Below are 15,084 nucleotides of genomic sequence, written 5' to 3'. Positions count from 1 at the left end.
TTGATTTTTTATCAGCATTATTTAATTTATAATTATACAAATTTTGCGAATGCCTCCAATTGTTTTATGTTTTCCATAATCTTTATCTTCAAAGGGATCATTAAAGGAGGGCTACTCAAGAGAGGTAACTGTCAGAAATGTTTAGCTGACATTCAAAGTTTTAGATTTGTTTAATTTCCCTTTTTTAAATACATTCAAGGAAATTAACTTAATATGTTAAGTCTTTAAAGTAGTATAGCTGGTATAATCCAAATTCTGTAAAACTGTAACAAAATGGTGAGTCTGAATTCTTAATTTAGATTGCTAGTGTGACCCTGTGAAGTTTACTAACCTCTGTAAGTTCATCAATGAAATGGGATTAATAGTCCTTAGTTTATGGTATAGGACTCCAATGTTAGCTATAATTATCTCTCCTTCTGTCTCTCTCTGTTATTTATGAAGATGCTATTCATATCTGAAGTGATATTCACCAAAAGTTGTTTCTGGTTGAGGGGATTTAGGGTAATTTCTTCATGCAGTGTTTTATTGCTTGTTTTTTTTTTAGTATATTTTATTGATATGTTGTTAAAGTAGTACCAGTTTTTTTCCCTTTGCTCCTCTCTGCCCAGTACCCCGCTTCCCTCCAGCAATCCCACCGCCCTTAGTTAATGTCCATGGGTCGTGCATATAAGTTCTTTGGCTACACCCTTTCCTATATTATTCTTAACTTTCCCCTGTGTATTTGTACCAACCAATTATGCTGCTTAATCTCTGCAGTATTTCTCCATTTATCCCCCTTCCCCCCTCCCAGCTGATAACCTTCCAGATGATCCCCATAGCTATGATTCTGTTCCTATTCTGGTTTGCTTAGTTGAATTTTGTTTTTATTTTTTAGGTTCAGTTGTGATAGTTGTAAGTTTGTTGTCATTTTAATGTTCATAATTTTGATCTTTTTCTTCAGTAAGTCCCTTTGACATTTCATATAATAATAGCTTGGTGATGATCAATGAGCTTCTTTAGCTTTACCTTGTCTGGGAAGCACTTTATCTGCCCTTCCATTCTAAATGATAGCTTTGCTGGATAGAGTAATCTCGGTTGTAAGTCCTTGCTGTTTTTTTTTTTTTTTTTTTTTTTTTTTAATTTTTTGATTTTTCAATTACAGTTGTCCCATTTTTCCCCCATTGCTCCCCCCACCGAGCCCATCCCTTCTCCCACAATCATATCCCTCCCCGTTGTCCATGTCCATGAGTCATTCATACATATTCCTTGACTAGACCCTTCCCTTACTTATCCCCCTTCTCTCCCTCCCCCTCCCCCCTACTGACTACTATTCTAGTCTTTGCCTATTTAGTTCGTTTGTTTGTGTTGCTCTTTAGTTTCCTGTATTAGGTGATATCATATGGTATTTCACTTTCTTTGCCTGGCTTATTTCACTAAGCATAATTCTTTCTAGTTCCATCCATGTTGTCGCAAATGGCAGGAGTTCCTTCTTTCTTTCTGCTACATGGTATTCCATTGTGTAAATGTACCACAGTTTTTTGATCCACTCATCTACAGATGGGCACTTAGACTGTTTCCAGCACTTGGCTATTGTAAACAGGGCTGCTATGAACATAGGGGTGCATACATTTTTTTGAATTAGGGTTTTAGGATTTTTCGGGTATAATCCTAGCAGTGGAATCGCTGTTTCAAAAGGCAGTTCCATTTTTAGTTTTTGGAGGTAATTCCATACTGTTTTCCATAGTGGCTGCACTGGTCTGCATCCCCACCAACAGTGCAGTAGGGTTCCCATTTCTCCACATCCTCGCCAGCACTTGTTGTTTGTTGATTTGTTGATGATGGCCATTCTGACAGGTGTAACGTGGTATCTCATTGTGGTTTTTACTTGCATCTCTCTGATGGCCAATGATGTTGAGCATTTTTTCATGTGCCTATGGACCTTCTGTATGTCCTCTTCGGAGAGATGTTTGTTCAGGTCCTTTGCCCATTTTTTAATTGGGTTGTTTGTTTTCTTGATGTTGAGTCGTATAAGCTCTTTATATATCTTGGAGATCAGTCCCCTGTCTGTGATATCATTGACAAATATGTTTTCCCATATGGTTGGTTTCCTTTTCAATTTGCTGATGTTTTCTTTTGCTGAGCAGAAACTTTTTAGTTTGATGTAGTCCCATTTGTTTATTTTTTCCTTTATTTCTCTTGCCTTAGGAGATGTATCCGTGAAGATACTGTTACGTGGGGTATTGGAAATTTTCCTGCCTATGTTTTCCTCTAGGACGTTTATGGTGTCACGACTTACATTTAAGTCTTTAATCCATCTTGAGTTTATTTTCGTGTGTGGTGTAAGTTGGTGGTCTAGTTTCATTTTTTTGCATGTCCCTGTCCAGTTCTCCCAGAACCATTTGTTAAAGAGGCTCTTCTCACTCCATTTTATGTTCCTTCTGCCTTTATCAAAGATTAGTTGACCATAGAGGCCTGGGTTTATTTCTGGACTCTCTATTCTGCTCCACTGATCTATATGTCTGTTCTTATGCCAGTACCATAGTGTTTTGATTACAGTGGCTTTGTAGTATTGTTTGATGTGTGGTATCGTGATTCCTCCTGCTGTGTTCTTCTGTTTCAAGATTGCTTTTGCTATTCAGGGTCTTTTTTGGTTCCATATGAATTTTTGGAGTATTTGTTCTAGGTCAGTGAAATATGTCATTGGTATTTTAATAGGGATTGCATTGAATCTGTAAATTGCTTGTAAGTCCTTGCTTTTCATCACCGTGAATACTTCTTGCCAGTCACTTCTTGCCTGCAAAATTTCTTCTGAGAAATCAGCTAAGAGTTTTATAGACACCCCTTTGTAGGTAACTCTCTGCTTTTCTTGCTACTTTTAAGATTCTCTCTTTATCTGGAAGCTTTGACATTTTAATTATGATATGTCTTGGTGTGGTCCTCTTTGGGTCTAGCTTGTTTGGGACTCTCTGCTTTTTGAATTTGTATATCTATTTCCTTTGCAAATTTGGGGAGTTTTTCTTCATTATTTTCTCACATAAGTTTTAAATTTCTTGCTCTTCCTCTTCTCCTTCTGGCATCCCTGTGATTCAGATGTTGGCATGTTTAAAGTTGTCCCAGAGGTTCCCAAGCCTCTCCTCATTTTTTTCAATTCTTGTTTCCTCATTCTGTACTGGTTGACTTTTTTCCTTCCTTATGTTCCAAATCACTGATTTGAACCCCAGTCTCCTTCCCTTCACCATTGGTTTTGTGTGGATGTTCCTTCATTTCATTTAGGATAGCCTTCACTTCTTCCCTTATGCGTTTGCCATACTTAAGCATATCTGTCAAGCCTGTGAGCATCTTTATCTCCAGTGTTTTGAACTCTGCCTCTGTTAGGTTGTCTATCTCCTCATCACTTAGTTCTCCCACTAGAACCTTGATCCGTTCCCCCTTTTGGGCCATACTTCTCTGTCTCCTCATCTTGACAGGCTCCTGTGATTGTTTGCCTCTGTGTCTTAGGCAGAGCTGTTGCTCCTGTTATGTTGCAAGGGGCAGAGCCTTAGGTATTTGTCAGTACAGGGAGACCTGTTTCACCACGTTTTGGTGCTGTGTGGGGGGCAGGGGGTCTGAGAGGGACAATGACATTTGTTCAGCACTTTCCCCTTTTCCAGGCACTTCTCCCACTTTCATATGGGACTGATGCCTCTCTAGCTGTTGCCCTGGCTGTTGTTTCCAGAGTGGGTGGGTGTGTGGACGTTCTAGGATTGTGGGGACTCTTTAAACAGGCAGACTCTGCTGAGAGACTGGCAACACTTTTCTTCCTCCATCCCAACTCGCACTGGTTTGCACAGTCAAAAGCAGTGAGGCTTTATTTTCCCTGACGCTGAGATGGTGAGCTGCGAGGTCTGGTCTGGTGCTGGGAGCACTCCCCAGGTGTCCCTCCTGACTTTTTAAAACGTGTGACTGCACTTTCTGCCAGCCTGTGGCTCCTGACGCTCCAGCTGCCACCACACCACATCCTCTCTGCCCCGGCTCTGCCCCTCCTACCTGTCTGGATGAGTATTTCTTCTTTATATCTTTGTTTGTTGCACTTCCATGCAGCTCGATTTTCTGGAACTTCTGGTTGTCTCTAGTTTTGAGGTAGTTGTATTTCTTCTTAGTTGTTGAGGAAGACTCAGTGTTTCTACCTAGGCCTCCATCTTGGCCAGAAGTCCTTGTTTGTTTTTTTTAAACAGTGATTAAGATAAAGCTTTTCCTTAAAAAAGTAAAAATGTAAATTTTGGTTGTTCCAGCACCTTTTTGCATCTGAAATCTCAATTTTTCAGCCTGGAAATCTGTATTTTTAAGATGTTCCTCAAGTGATTCTGATTGAATCATGTTTTCCCATTCTTGTATTTACCCATGTTCCACCCCTATAGTGATTATTCATTTTATCGACTTTTCCATATTGTGCTGTTTTAGTAGCATACAGAGGGATAAACTCATGGGTGGAAGTTAAATACCCTTAGATATGCTGTCATGTGAAACGAATTAACTTTCCAGTGTAGCTAAGTTATCAGACTTTTTCCTTTTGGTATGTATCGTGCTCTATAATTTATAACATACTGCTTTTTTTTTTTTTTTTCCTTACAGAAATTCACTTTCGGGAAATGGCCTCAAAATCTTGGCTGAATTTTTTAATCTTCCTCTGTGGATCAGCAATTGGATTTTTTTTATGTTCTCAGCTATTTAGTATTTTGTTGGGAGAAGAGGGTGATACCCAGCCTAAGATTCTTCATAATGATCCTCATGCTGGGCATTCAGATGAAAATGGAGAGAACCATCTACAAGGACAGATGAACTTCAATGCAGATGCTAGCCAACATAAAGGTATGGTTTACTTTATTAAGAAGTAAACATAAACAGTATTTTTCAGTCTATGTAAGTATTGAAAAAAATTGGAAAAAGTTATGTGAATTTTATTATTCTATATATCACACTATATTTTTGATAAAAATGATCTTAATTCCAGATATTAAATGACATTCCTAGTTGGCCTCAGAAAAGAAAATTGCTGAAACCTAGATGTATTTAGGTAGTAAAATATTAATTTTTAAATTATTTTTCAGTACAAACAGTTCAGAAACCATAATTTGGGGAAAGGCAAAACTTTTCAGTCTAGATTTCTTTCTAAAAATTTTTATTTAGTCTAATTTTGTAATCATGGTTTATATCTGTATCTGGATTTTGCTTTTGCCTTGTTTTGGTCTTAGTTTTTGCTTATCATCTTAGAGAAACACAAGTGATATATATAAATTTCAATTTATATTTTTATTAGTGGTCAATATCACTAATCTTTTTTTCTTTTGAGAAGCATAAAGAACTAGGGAATTAGAAAACTTGGTATGTGTTATAATGACTTAATTTTCTCCTGGGATCATAACTCTTAACTAGATTTTCTCAGTTGAGTCCTCTGTGTGCCCATTAAATGTAGGTTTTTTCCAAGTTTCTGTCCTTGGGCTTTTCTTTGCCTGTTTGATGTAATCAATCCCCATAGTTTTAATTTCCATCTCTTCCTTATTGCCTTTATCTTCAGCCCCATTTTAGACACTATAAGGCATTAACACAGTTCAAAGATCCGTGCAAATTTTTGTGGTTTATGTGACAGAAAAGGATACAAGCAACTTGAAAACAATTAGAACTCTTTGATACAGAGGGTCTCCATTAAGAGTTGTTTTTCTTTCTGGCTGTAAATTACTTATTATGTACTTCTCAAGCAGAGGTTCTAGGGCAAAGTGTCAAACTTTGGTAGAGTTTTGGGAATTAGCAAGCACTTGCATACTTTTACACATTATCTTATGTTTATACGTATAACTGACTTAGCTTTGAGCAGGTGCTCTGTGTTCTTACTGTAAGGCAGTTTAATCACTGTGCACTTGCTCTATAGCATTGCTCCAGGTCTTGAAATGATCAATTGGATTGAGGCTCCTCTACTACTAGTAGGCTGTGCTAGGTTGGTATTAACTGCAGACTTGTATACAGAATGAAGGATATGCTAAAATTGTCTGTTTCCTTCAAACTTAACATGTGCAAATGAGCTCCTTTACTTTTTCTTACTACTCCTAAAACTTCTCTTCCTCCTTTATTTCTTATTTTTTATAGCTCATTACCATCTGCCTACTCCAGAAGCTAAAGTCATGGTACATGCTTTTCTTTGCTTACCCGTCAATCTCATTTGTGATTCATATCTAACAGTTCACCTCTTTTACCATTTTCCAGGTTTCTTCTCTCAATCCATAGCGCATCCCCCCTAGTTCAGACTTTCACTTATACGCATGTACCTGCACTCCCCCAGCCTTCATCGTGCCTCTTGTCCTTTCTTCTGGTGAACTTCTCATTTAAAAACCTGTTTTCTGCATCATCTCTTACTTTTGCTGGTATTGCTTAATCTCTCCTTCTTCTCTTTTCTAGCCAAGTTCCCATTGCACTGCTTTCTTTTCCCAAAGCACATCAAACCCTCTGTACATACTTCCTAAATTATAGCATCTCCTTATGTGATGCTATATATGTGGTATGTGGCAAGTATTGGTTTGCATGTGTGTGTGTTATTCATCTTTTTATCTCCTGTGATAGCACATGCTTATTACAAAGTAATTAATGAGTGAGGATTTGATATGTCTGTTTAGCTAGGAGATTGGGCTCCCAAGTATAAGAACTGTGAACGCTCTTTGACTGGAAATGGAGTGATTTTGTGTGTTTTTAGATTGTAAATTCTTGATACTTAGAGGGGCATGAGTGTATTTTCATGCGCTGCCCCAACCTTGCTTTCTAATCTCTCTCAATCACTTAACTAGAAATTTATGTCTTTGTTGTTAATTTTTCATAGGACTGAGCTTTTATAACTCACTGGTTGACCTTAACTTTTAAGGATTTGCTTTCTGAGGATTCTGGTGAGAGCATGGCTACACAGAGTATAGATTTTTCAGACTTGTGCTGGTTCACAATTTAAGAATTACTGAAATCACTAACAGAAACTTTATGGTAATTCAACAGTAATTTTGTCTAAATCTAAATATAAAAACTTACTGGGACTTGTATTTTATATTTCTTTTTAAATTTTTATTTTTCAGTATTTCAGTTTTAGCATGTTTATAAAAGTATAGCTCTCTAACTATTGGAAATAAAAATTGGTCCTCACCAAAGACTGATATGGACTCTTATAGTTGGACTCTTCTTCTGTACCAGTGTTACTCAAAATGTGGTCCTGGCATGACAGCCTGTGAATTGTTAACCTGCTTGCACCCAGATAAGGTTTTCTTTGCAAACCCATACTAGAAAAACACTACTCTATATGACATTGGAAATACTACCTCTACCTATTCATCTGTTCTTTTTTCTGACTGGTGGATTTGCATTTTGTAATGAGGTATGTTACTATAGAAGTAATCTCAGCTGTGCATTAATGCCTCTTCATTAAACTGGGGTAGTTAGGAAAGCCTTTTTAAAGCTGCCTCAGCATACTCGTAGATATTCATACTAGTGGACTCTTGTGAGCTTCAGAATGAACTGCCACTTCAGCAGCATGTCTTTCCTGCCTTTCAGAGTTTAGTCAGAGCAATGAAAAATTCCTGTCAATTTTCTGTTAAGAACCAGCTGGATGGAGCTTTCTTTGTAGAATGAAGTGAAAAGCAGACTCTCTTAAGGCAGTGCTTAAAATGCACATGAATCACTAGGAGAACTTGTTAAAATGCAGATTCTGATTCAGTAAGTCTGGGGTGGGACCTGAGATGCCACATTTCTAACAAATTCCCGCGTGTTGCTGATGCTATTTTGTCAGTGAACCACTAGACCAGTAAGAATTTAATTCATAGTGACAACTCTTGTTAGTTCCAGTGATCTCCTGGATAAGATTGACAAAAAAATGCAATAAATCAGATGTCAATTCATATTAGGGTGAGTTTTGCTTTCTTTCAAATTAAATCACTAATGGTAGCTAGATAAATAGAAGCAGGGGTGGGGTGTGGTTCTTTGAAATTGTTTAAGAAAATTTCTTCAGCATTTGTTTGGATTTTACATGTACGCAAATATAACTTAAATTTTTTTTGTTTAATAGATGAGAATACAGACATCGCTGAAAACCTCTATCAGAAGGTTAAAATTCTTTGCTGGGTTATGACAGGGCCTCAAAATCTGGAGAAAAAGGCTAAACATGTCAAAGCTACGTGGGCCCAGCGCTGTAATAAAGTGTTGTTCATGAGTTCAGAAGAAAATAAAGACTTCCCTGCTGTGGGATTAAAAACCAGAGAAGGCAGAGACCAGCTGTACTGGAAAACAATTAAAGCTTTTCAGTATGTTCATGATCACTATCTAGAAGATGCTGATTGGTTTTTGAAAGCAGATGATGATACATATGTTATACTAGACAATTTGAGATGGCTTCTCTCAAAACATAACCCTGAAGAACCCATTTACTTTGGGAGAAGATTTAAGCCCTACGTAAAGCAGGGCTACATGAGTGGAGGAGCAGGATATGTACTGAGCAAAGAAGCCTTGAAGAGATTTGTTGAGGCATTTAAAACAGAGAAATGTACACATAGTTCCTCCATCGAAGATTTAGCACTGGGGAGATGCATGGAAATTATAAATGTAGAAGCGGGAGATTCCAGAGACAGCACTGGAAAAGAAACTTTTCATCCCTTTGTACCAGAACACCACTTAATCAAGGGTTATCTACCTAGAACATTTTGGTACTGGAATTATAACTATTATCCTCCTGTAGAGGTAAGTTTAAAAATTTTATTACAATATAAATACTCAACTGACTTTTGCTTACTTAAAAAAAACTAGCTAATATGTTTGTTTTTTTAGTACTACTAAGAATCTCCTTTAGTCTTTTTACATAGAGTGACTGTATAATAAAGTAAATGAGAATAAGAGTGTCAGCAATAGTCATTCAACAGATATTGGTACCACTATATTCCAAGCACTAAGACTATAGCAGTAAATATGGCCAAGTTCCAGTTCTTATGAACCTTATGTTCTAGATGAGATGTACAAGACAGACAGACTAATCAAGATGTAATACGATTCTAGGTTGTGGTAAGCACCCTGAAAAAAAATTCCAGGTAAGGGGATGGAGAGTGACTCATGGTGGAATGGGATACTCTAGTTTGAATGATTAAGGAACAACACATCAAAAGACGTTGAGGTTCAGAAAGACGTACATTCAAATCCTGCTCTCCCACTTAATAGTTGAATGACCTTGGCTGGAATTTGACCAACTTCCTAGCATCAGTTTCCTCATTTGTAAAATGGACATAATTACCCATCTCATCCAGCTGTACTTACAGTGTAGTACAGTGCCTGTCACACTCTAAGCACCTATAAACCGTAGCTCTTATTTGACAACTTACATTCCTGAAAACTTTATCTAAAGTGTATTATCTTATTAAATTTATCGACGTACAAATATTTGAGAAGAGCATAGTATCTTATACCCACAAATGAGCTTTACCAAATATTAATATTTTGCTATATTTGCTTCAGATTTCTTTAAAGAAGAAGGTATTGATTTAGTTAAGGCTTATGTATCCTCCCCAATCCAGTTTTCCTACCTCCTTCTTCAGATAACCACTATCATAAATTTAATATTGATCATTGCCATGTTTGTTTTTATATTTTCTACATGTTTATGTATCTATAAATAATATACAGTATTGTTTTGCAGTAATTAATAATTTCTTTAGGCAAGTTACTAGGTCTCTGTGCTTTCTTTTCCTCTGGTCCTGAGATACAAGTAAGATACTTCGTGCTCTTTGTCTTCTTCACAAGTCAGCACTTCCAAATCATCACCTAGAATAGTAGTTCTCAACCAGGGGCTTTCTTGTTTTTTCCACTGAAAGGACATTTAGCAAATCTGGAGACGTTTTTGGTTGTTAACCAGTAGGTTGCAGCTGGCATCTAGTGGGTAGTAACCCACAAGATTGTAAACCCACTGAATGCTAAACATTCCACAGTGCACAGTACAGACCCCAACAACAAAGAAATATAATTATCTGGCCCAAAATGTCAGTGTCACTGATGTTAAGAAACCCTGACCTAGAATATCTGACCCAAGCTTCAGGTAATCAGCTGTAAAAGGAAACTTTGAAGCAAACCATTACTACTTCTGCTATCACCCACCAGAGGGGTGTGTTCTTGGTACTTATACAGACATGATAACTAATCCTTACAGTAATTATGCATTTAATATGTGTCAAAGCTGAGGTCAGGAAAGTAAAATGATTTGCATCTCCTGATAAATAATGTAAGCATAATTGCAAACCACTATGATTCTAAAAGCTCTTATTTTCATCCTGAGCTCTCCTTGATGATTAATGGGATATGTGGCCCCAGAAGGGTAGGGGTAGGAAAATATGTTAGAATAAGTATTCGCTTGTTGGGATAAAATTCCACTTTCATAAATAAACTTTTTAAAGTTCAGTCATATGTAATGAATCTGTCTGAAACCTTATGCTAGCATTTTATTTCTATTGTAGATGCAACATTTTCTAGACTATAAAACAGATGCATTCCCAAGCCTGTGTTTTGATAGTCTATTTTTGTTTTGTTTTAATGAGGTGCTACTTTGGATGCTTTTTTTTATTTAAACTTTTCTTAGTGTATTCTGACCATTCCAGGATTACTTGACCTCTTGTCTTCTTAATTATTCACCCTTTTGCATACAAAAATATACCCAAACTCAAAAACATTATAAACGAATGTAACAAATGCACCTAAATGCATAAAACTTCACCAAAATGATCTGCTACTCTGTACACATACAGTAACAGAAAAGGGGTATTATAATTGTCATTATTTTGTAACCAGTAAAATATCCTCCTTTTCCTTTAAGAGTACTGCCCACAATTCCCACCAACCTAACAGTATGCTTTATATGAACAAAACAAATATTTCTATCGTGTATCTTTTATTTAAATTGTAGTAGTTTTTTAAATGGGTGGCAAAATTTATGTCTTTCTCTATAAAAATTTATCCAGTTATGTTAAAGACTATAAAATAGACTTGAGAGTGCCAAAAGTGACCCAACTTTCTAATGTTGCCTCTTCTCTCTCATCCAACTTCTATTATTACTCATCCATCACTTAATAAATTTCTTCTCCCTGAGTGACTGATTTTAAAGCCATTCTAAATTTTATACATACATTCTCTGTGGTAATCACTAAAAATACAGTGTAGAAAATTTTTATATTGTTAGGAAGTGAGCTATTCTAGTTGATCAAAGAGTTATGTTCTTCAGTTAGTTGTTCAGAACTTACCCTTTACAAAGTTCCCTTCTCAGTTCCCTATAATTTAGTCTGTTCCCTAGGCATAGAGTTTTCACCAGAGAATTTGTAGTCATAATACAGTGGATTTAAGAGAGATGTGTTGTATATTTATATATATAATTTCATATCTTTCTGCATGTGAAATTGCCTTTTTCATAGGTCAGAAGTACTCAGATATGACTTATTCTATCAGTTCTTCAGTTTTATTTACATTAATTCATCTGAAACTTAGGTAGAGAGCTCCTGATTCTTTTAAATTATTAACTAATTATTCTAATACCGTTTTTAATGAGTCTTATTTTCATTATTGATTTAAAATACCTCCTTTATCATACACTATAGCATACTTATAGTAGACTTGGTGTCTGGATTTCAGTTCTGTCCCTTTGTTCTATTTGGTTTTGGCTCAACACCATATTGTTTTTAACCTTATGGCTTTACAACATATTTAGGTTATTAATCTAAGAGTATGTATTTCTCTTTTATTTCTTTCAAATTGTTCTGGAAGCTCTTATGTCTTTATCCTTATGTATAAATTTATTAATTTAGGGACAATGGACATCTTTGCCCAGGATTTTTTAACTTTCCTTTTAGATCCCCTGGTGAAGTTTTACAGTTTTCTTCAGAACTTTATTTCTTCTTAAGTATTTCCCTAAATATTTAATATTTTTGTTACTATTCCACTTAGGCTGCTTCTTAAAACTTCTTAATTGGTACATATGAAAGCTTTTGGTTTTTTAAAGCATCTTTAAAATCTGGCTCTGTTCTTGGGATTGTTTCAGATAATTTTTCACTTGCCTCTCAAGTTTTTGAAGTAACCATAATCATATGCAAAGGACTTTTATTTTTAATAATTATAGCTGTTTTTTATTGCTTATAATGCTTAATAATAACAGTATGCTGGTCATGCATTAGAAAACAGTGCAGTAGAGTGTAACATAATTAATACAGTAAATCTTATAAAAATTTTACAATATTTCAGAGTAAAAATTGCTTCCTCAGAGGATCAGCAATTTAAAATTAACTACTATTATTCAGGTTTTTTAGTTTAATATGCATTGGCCAGTATAGTAGCCACTAAGCCCATTAACTGTTGAGCACTTGAAATGTGGTAAGTCCACATTAAGGTGTGCTTTAAGTATAAAATCCACACCTGATTTCATGGTTTTAGCACAACAAGAATTATTTCATTAATAACTTTTAAAAGTATTAATTACATATTGAAAAAATAATAATATGGGTTTATTCAGTTAAATGCTTTCAAATTAATTTTACCTATTTCTTTTTACTTTTTAAATGTGGCTACTAGAAAATATTAAACTACATTATGTGATTTACATATACCTAGTGGACAGAGCTAGTTTAGATAATCACAAGTTGACTTATGTGTTTATTTTTCATATATTTGTTTCTATTATATTCTCTAAAGGTATAAAAAGTAGACACCAGATAATTTTTCAGTGCCTACATAATTGTCCATGATCTCACAAACAGTGTTTGTTTCAAAGGAAAAGTTGCAAATCAGGCCAGAGAAAATATAATAAACAATTTCTTGATAATTTTTACAGCATTGTAAGCTACATACTTTAAAGTATGAATTATTCAATGTTCAACTTAATACGTCAATATGAATTTTCTCTGGGAACTTGTCAGGCTATCTTTCTCCCTAGGTCCTTGCAAAGACATTATATAGAATCTGAATTTTGTTGGAGTCGCCTAGATGAAGCATTCTCCAGATACCATTCTGATCCCCAAATGACCTTGTGACTGTTTAATTCTTTAACCAGTTTTTGTTTGTTTTCTTTATTTTCATTTGTTTATTTTTTGTCTTGTTTTAAACTTGTTCTCATAGCAGCTGTATTAGAAATGTATGAGAATTCCGTTAAGTGAACAAAGGTTTAACTCTTACTGAGGGCTCCCTGATTGTGATTGTTCTATCAATAATAGCTGACATTTATTGAGCATTTACAATAGGCAAAGCTTAGTCCCAGGCATTTTATACACATTATCTCCTTTAACCATCTTTTGCAGATGGGGAAATTGAAGCTTATAAGAGATTCAATAACTTGCCCAGTGCCATACGCTAGTAGGCAAAATTTGAATTCAAACCTAGGTTTGACTCAGAACTTTCTCTCTTACATACTATACTGTTTGGGTTAATGTGTAGATAAAGTATTAGGTTGCAGACACATAATGGGCAAGGCTCTAATCATTGAATGCTCCAAAGGTATCTTTCTGAGACTGAGCCAAGAGAAAATTTATAATGAGAAAATTAGATAAAGAGGAAGCAAAATTTGAAGAACTAGAGCTTTATCTTTTGTATAGCTGTCCCTTTCACTAAAAAAAAGTCTCACGATTTTTTTCCCTACTAAAACACTGTAGGGTATGAGAGAATATTATTTCAGTTAGAAATGCTTCAGCAATTTCATGTTTGGTTTTAAATCGCTAGGGACTCTAAAACTCCTTTCTTACACTTGTCTAATAAATTAGGTGCTTCTTTAAACCTTGCCAGCTTTAAGTATTGGATTCTGTTAAAATTAGTGTATATCACTATGTGCATATTGTATTTTAGCAATGTGCTACTTACTAATAATGCTTGTTTTCACTACTTTTTTAGGGTCCTGGTTGCTGTTCTGATCTTGCAGTTTCTTTTCACTATGTTGATCCTACAACTATGTATGAGTTAGAATACCTCGTTTATCATCTACGTCCATATGGATATTTATACAGATATCAACCTGCCTTACCTGAGAATATACTAAAGGAAATAAGTCAAGCATACAAAAATGAAGATCCAAAAAATAAACTTGTGAAACCTTGAAAGAAAACATAAATGAACGGAGGTAAAATGTCTAGCATTGCACTGAAGAACTTCTGCATTTCTTATATAGAACACTGGACTCCCAGTGAAGAATTCTTTCTATAAGTGAACATTCCTCATTAGAAATCTTTCATATGAATGACTACAAACTGAAGCTTTAATGAGCTGTGAAGTCTGTTAAACTGTGTTTTGATACAGTAATATATATATGAAAAAACTTGTGTTTTTATAATGTTGGCCAGGCAGAGGGACTAGAAAAGAGATTTTGTTGCCTGTTCCTGATCACATGTATTATTTTCACTGGGAAGCTAAAATAGTTAAATTTGCTTAAACAACACACAGTACCATATTAGTAACACACACATGATGTTAAAACAGATCTGCCTTAAAATTTTAGAAGGAAGTATTGTTGTTTAGTGCAGTTTATAAACTCATGACATGAGTTTATATTTGCAGTGTGGTATAAATGAACAAAACTCAAGCCCCCCCGCCCCCGCCCGCCATACACGCACACACACACCTGTGTGCAGTTTTGGCTATTCAAAATATTGCTGTGACTATTTAAAATTGGCAGTATTTCTTTCAGAAGTAGATAGAATAAGAATGCACTTTCTTAACGTGCATTAGTAAAACCACATTTTGGAATGATCATGGGCCTTGACTGTAATATATACATACTCAGTTCTAATTGCTAGTTAATCTTTCACAGGCATACCTCGTTTTATTGCACTTCACAGATGTTGTGGTTTTTAAACAAAATTGAAGGCAAGACCTTCCACAAGCAAAAAGATTACAACTTGCTTTATTGCAAGACTTGTTCTGTTGCAGTGGTCTGGAACAGAACCGCAGTGTCTCTAAGGTACGCCTGAACTGAGTCCCGCTGTCTCTTCTGAATATGTTTAATCGTTCTTGGATACCATTTTCGGCTATTAACATTTATTTACTCAAAGCATTAATAGCATTTGGTAAACATGGATTTTTAAATATTTTGTTCCCATA

The 15,084-nt window shown here is 35.4% G+C and overlaps 1 protein-coding gene across 2 annotated transcripts in view; it reads left to right on the top strand.

The window, feature by feature from the left end:
• Positions 1-14,583, top strand: part of C1GALT1 (core 1 synthase, glycoprotein-N-acetylgalactosamine 3-beta-galactosyltransferase 1) — a 32,127-nt gene extending 17,544 nt beyond the window's left edge. For both annotated transcript variants that reach the window (XM_090287206.1, XM_090287207.1), the window contains exons 2-4: positions 4,591-4,827; positions 8,051-8,718; positions 13,882-14,583. In XM_090287206.1, coding sequence (XP_090143332.1) covers positions 4,591-4,827; positions 8,051-8,718; positions 13,882-14,085 — 1,109 coding nt within the window. In that variant the 3' untranslated portion in view covers positions 14,086-14,583. The remainder of the gene's footprint in view (positions 1-4,590; positions 4,828-8,050; positions 8,719-13,881) is intronic.
• The last annotated feature ends 501 nt before the right edge of the window (positions 14,584-15,084 follow it).

The sequence above is a fragment of the Furipterus horrens genome, unplaced genomic scaffold (genome assembly GCF_987537825.1).
Source record: "Furipterus horrens unplaced genomic scaffold, mFurHor1.1.pri manual_scaffold_9, whole genome shotgun sequence".
Classification (NCBI taxonomy): domain Eukaryota; kingdom Metazoa; phylum Chordata; class Mammalia; order Chiroptera; family Furipteridae; genus Furipterus; species Furipterus horrens.
Note: the sequence above shows the minus strand (reverse complement) of the source record. Positions and strands in the feature narration are given on the sequence as shown.